Below are 5,120 nucleotides of genomic sequence, written 5' to 3'. Positions count from 1 at the left end.
GTTCTCATAGTTCAGAGTGGAGACCAGAGTAGCTACATGGTCCTTCACCTCCAGCTGAGCATCAATGCTCTTCAGAGGAACTGCAACAAAGGCAGAAATATTTTTGACATAGGAACTTTTCAGAATTTTTAACTAAAAGCAGAAAATTTATTTTTCACAATTGTTCATTGTTTTAAAAGATTTTCTGTCAGAGGAACTCTCTGTCTCTCCACACCTTGATTTCTCAGAGCCGTCAGCAGACCAAAGCAATTTATTGTCATGCCTGTTCTGCAAATGTATTTGCATAGGATCTGTTGTAAAAAAACAAAAAGAAAAAAGAAAAGAAAAGAAAAAAATCATTGTGATGAGATTTGCCGTTATAATCAGAATTATATGAAGTTACCGGGCCTTAGTGCAATGACTCAAATATATGAAAAGTTGAAATCTATATGTCCAATAAAATAGATCCTGGCATGAGAATTGACAGTAGTCCTAACATACAACCTTAATAGGCGTTTTAATTGTACATGTAAAATGTAAAATGATTTGTAAAGAAGAATATGAGAATATGAATCCAATTTACAAATCGTCACCTTCCTAAAATAATGAGCTTATTCAGTGGCAAAACATAATTCACCACCTTTTTCTTTTCAAATGATGTTTTAAGCAAAAAAAAAAAAATGACATCGACCTTTACTTTAGGAAGACAAAATATTGTTTAGACTATGAGAATATGCAGTCAAAAACAGCTGAAATCACACCTGAAAATGAAAGCATAGCCTCCTGGTGTTTGTGGTGAGGGCAAACCAAAGGAGTTATGAGAACTAGTGAAGGTAGTGAAGGAGGGGGAATCACAGTTTTACAGCGTGGCACGCAAGCAAACCTTTCTGTATCACTAGATATTTTTCTTCACTTATACAAATAAAACCAATGTAGTTCCTATTTATTGGGATATTTATAACAAATGCATATTGTACACCATATCCTAAACAATTTAGAAACATAAAGAACAGAAAAAAAAATAATAAGAAGAAAAATGCGGAAATATAAACCTACCTGTGATGTTGTTGTAAATAAACAGAAACTTCACTGGTACCAGGCACTTATATGTTAAAGAAAACCAGGTGGGTGGGGCTTTGGGTTTTCACTTGGTCCCAGCTGCTTATGAATTAAAAACTAGTAAGTAATTTATTTTCCCTTCTTTCTTTAACTACGAAAATTTGAATAGTTATACATATAACTAAGAATGACTTAATAACTATATTTACACTTCATGGCTGATCTATTAGTTTGTTGTAAACAACTTGGAATAGTTTCTAGTACTGTAAGAAAACTGAATATATTTCCGTTTTCTTTCATGAGTTGTTGCTGTTTAGAAAACAGCAACAACTCATATTGAAGCTGAAAGAGCTAGATATGTTTAGGTAACGTCTGCGCTAACAACCTTTAAGCTTGACTGAACTTAATCCAGAATGTGATAACAAGATAATGCAGAGCAGCAGACCACCATATATGAAGGTGTGTGCCAATAAAGACCACCGCTGGAAGATTTAGAGTGCCTAAGTACGACGGTTGGACATAGTGGTGCCAACACGGGAAGTTGTTTGTGTGTAGTCTGTAACCAATAAGCAAACACAGTGACTGCATCTCTTATAAAAACTCTTTTGTCTTTGCTTTCCATCATATTATGTGCACTGATTTGTAATATGGGCTTATTTGTAATACAATACTCTTTTCATTCATCTAAGTCTGTCTGCCAGAGTCTTCACTACCAGATCTCGCTGAGCCTTAGTTAAAGACAAGCACTTCAACCTTCAATACACTTCAACAACTAACCCAAGCAATCCATATTGGGAATGTGATTTTCTTATTTGTTTTCTGCTTTATGTAGGCGTTATTAAATTTAAAGTTTTGGTTTTCAACACATATCAAAATGTGAAACACAATTTCTGCAATTCACAACATCCAACTAAAGTAGCCTTAAAAACTAAGCACACACATGGGTACCTATTTTATCTTCTAGTAACTCTGACTACAGAAAAGTGACTGTCCATCTTTGCTTTTAAAATACTGTGGGATGTGGTTACAATATTTAAAGCTCCAAAAATGATATTCGATGACAGTTGGTGCTTGATGGTGAACTCTGTATACCAAAGAACGAGTATGCTAGCTTCTGCAGTAGTTTTATTGAGAATTATATGTTGTAGCTGGGGAAGATTATCTAATGACAACATTCAAATTTTTAGCTTTACAGACCAGCAGAGGGGGAAAACAGCACTACAGAGCTCAAACAAAAATGAAAAAAAAAAAAAAAAAAAGTCTTGGTAGGCATCTGCTGGGAAGTCATTTCACTTGGCATCCAGAAGGGTCATCTATGTATGTGGCTGGTGTTAAAAGTGTTTTTCTCTGGCATATTAGAGAACATATAGCGTAAATTGTTACATTTGAAATATGCAGTTACTGGTTTACAGGAACTATATTGTGGTTGAAGTGGGTTGACTGCAAAGTAGCTCAAGAAAACCTGGTACATTTAAAAACAGGTGAACAGGAAACCATCACTGTCAGCCGATTTCCAGTAAAGTCTGGGGTTTAGCAGACTCCACCTCCCTCACTCACAACTTCTAAAATCCTTTTTTTTGCACATAATGCAATGGTATTTGTGAGGTCCTTCTTCTCTTTTTTTAAATCAGCCAATCCTCTTGAAAAATAATATTGACTGACAAGAAAGACAAAAAAGATGATCATTTTCTGTTTTGTCCTAAACAACCTAGACATCAGCTTTGTTAATCCATCAAAAGTCTTGGTGAACATTGAGAGCTGGAAGTTAAAGTTTTTGACAAGTGTTGTTTTTTTCATCTTGTGAGGAAAATTGAGAGTGATGGTTGGAGGGCATGGAGGGGGGTTGGGGTATGCCTAGCCTGAACACCCCGGTTGGTAATATATGCAACCCTATTGTATTGAATCAATGCACCATGGATTAATGGGGGCTAGAAGGAGCAGGCGGCTACAATGGGGAGGCTGCAAAATGAGATCTTCTGCCTCGTGGTAAGAAACAGTACGAAACAAAGTGAAGACCCAACAGCACCATTCAGACTCTTATCCAAGGGCAACAAAGTTTTTTCAAAGTTGATATCTTGGTTGTCATTCCTTTGTTACTTTTCCTCTACCAGCTGCAAATAAGGACCCAAGGACAGACAATTGAGTTTTTTTAAAATTTTTTTTTACTTCACATGCAGATATATGTGGCTACACCCAGCAAAAGAATCTTCTGCTTCACAGGTTGCGGTGTTGCCATGTTCACTCTGATTTGCTGTGGTTTTGAATCGTGACATCTCTCTAAAAAAGTTTGATATCAGGAAAAAACCAGAACACTGCAAAACATCCTCCCTGAACTAAGGTAAGACGGTTTGATTAAGCTCTACTGCAGATGGTTCGGATTTAACAGACCCTCAAGAGACCACAGAAAAGAGATATTCAAGTAGAGTGGAAGGTAAAAATTAGCTTCTGTTTAGTTAAAATAGTACAGGCAAAATGAAACTTCTAGAAAAAAAAAGATAGGATAGGAAGAAAAAAAGAAATGCGACCCCATACTAGTGTTTTATGCGCTCAAGTCGTCGGTTTGACACCTGCTGAATACAAACTGGTGGGATGGAGGGAGATGCTGTTTACAGGCCACATGCTTTGTTTCAGTGTCTCTGGGAAACACTGAAACAAAGCATGAGACTGTGAGAACATCCAGGCTTATTGTGTTTGTTAAAAAAAAAATTAGAACAATAAGAAGAAAAGGCTGAGAACAAGATGAGGAACGAGAGGAAGTGGGACAGGGAAGATAAAGACAGAAAAAAGGAAACATCTTATTAAATGATATGGTTTGGTGATAATCAACATGTTGATGCAAACTCTGTTTTTGGTGTTCTTCTTCCAAACTGCAGATCCAGACACTTTTTGGGAGAATGGATAATTTGCTAAGCAACTGTCTGAATTTTGAGTCTTGCTTCTAGACCTTCTTGCCTACCGACTCATTATGCCACAAGATAGAGGAACCTGCGGCAGACGCCAGAGACAGATGTTCTGGTCCCTGTTGCTATGTCTTCTGCTGTCACCATGCATGGGGTTCTTTCCCAGCTTCTGGTCCAAAGTTTTAATTCTGTCCTTTGACTCATACACACACCAGTACATCACAGAACAGGCCATCATCAAAGTTTCCCTGGAGGTCCTAAGGGACACCACAAAACAGCGTGACCTCCAAGGAGAGAAAAATGTGAGGTTACATTGACTTTGTTTATTTTCTGTCTTTTCTGGATCACATTGTGGTTAAATAAGAACTGATTGTGATAACAATATATCAGCATACATATCATCAGAAGGCACCAACTTTTTTTTTTTTTTTTCCTGTCAGATTTACCTTGGCCGTGGATTCTGGAGAGCCGTGAGAGACGTGGTGAACTCCAACGCAGACGTGGACCTTAAGAGCGCCACTAAAGATAACCCGGTTTACCACTTTGACTCAGAAAGAATTGACGACTCTATTGCGAAGCTTCGGGAGTTCTGGACTCGGATTATTCTCTCAGTACGAGCCAAAGAGTACGCGGGCGCCCGTCACAGTTTGGGTCAGTTGTTCCATGCCTTACAGGTACAAACTGAACCTTGGATCAAGCTGAGATCTGATAATAATCATAATACTGTCGTCCTCACCGTTTCTGTTCTTTTCATTTTTCTTAAAAGCTATTTAGTCTTAGGGTTTGGAAAAAAAAAGTTTTTTTTTTTTTTCTTCATGGTGAAACAATTTTTTTAATATATATATCAGGATTTCTACAGTCATAGTAACTGGGTGGAGATGGGCAAAAAATCAATTTACCTGCATCTCCTGCAGCCAGATGAGCCTGCTGTTCCTGTAGCTAAAGGTAAGCCGTTCAGATCTTTAATATGATAAAAATATCACTGACATCAAGATAAATGGATATCTGCTATTAATGCTATTTGTAAATACCAATGCATATTTTTTTTATTTATTCTGCGTATATAATAAAATAAAATATAATTCACAATGAAAAATAGAAAAGTACAGATGGTAATGCAATTTTTCACTTTTTCTTGTGGATACTCATGGTACAGTATTACGGAGCCCCTTAGGGGCCATG

At 37.1% G+C, this 5,120-nt stretch overlaps 1 protein-coding gene and 1 long non-coding RNA gene across 3 annotated transcripts in view; one reads left to right on the top strand and one right to left on the bottom strand.

Annotated features, from left to right (window-relative positions):
- Positions 1 to 16: 16 nt before the first annotated feature.
- Positions 17 to 330, bottom strand: LOC103145387 (uncharacterized). Its single transcript, XR_477019.2, has 2 exons — positions 215 to 330; positions 17 to 80 (listed from the first exon to the last, which is right to left on the bottom strand). It is a non-coding gene; the product is annotated as an uncharacterized LOC103145387 (long non-coding RNA).
- A 2,551-nt stretch (positions 331 to 2,881) lies between these two features.
- The window catches only part of vwa7 (von Willebrand factor A domain containing 7), a 9,740-nt gene continuing 7,501 nt past the window's right edge, over positions 2,882 to 5,120 (top strand). The window contains exons 1-4 of one of the 2 annotated variants that reach the window (XM_007562804.2): positions 2,882 to 3,376; positions 3,912 to 4,240; positions 4,379 to 4,612; positions 4,787 to 4,883. In XM_007562804.2, coding sequence (XP_007562866.1) covers positions 4,004 to 4,240; positions 4,379 to 4,612; positions 4,787 to 4,883 — 568 coding nt within the window. In that variant the 5' untranslated portion in view covers positions 2,882 to 3,376; positions 3,912 to 4,003. The other variant, XM_007562806.2, reaches the window with a different exon arrangement.

The sequence above is a fragment of the Poecilia formosa genome, unplaced genomic scaffold (assembly GCF_000485575.1).
Source record: "Poecilia formosa unplaced genomic scaffold, Poecilia_formosa-5.1.2 Scaffold141, whole genome shotgun sequence".
NCBI classification, from domain to species: Eukaryota; Metazoa; Chordata; class Actinopteri; order Cyprinodontiformes; family Poeciliidae; genus Poecilia; species Poecilia formosa.
The sequence above is the reverse complement of the archived record's forward strand: the minus strand, read 5'-3'. Positions and strand labels throughout refer to the sequence as shown.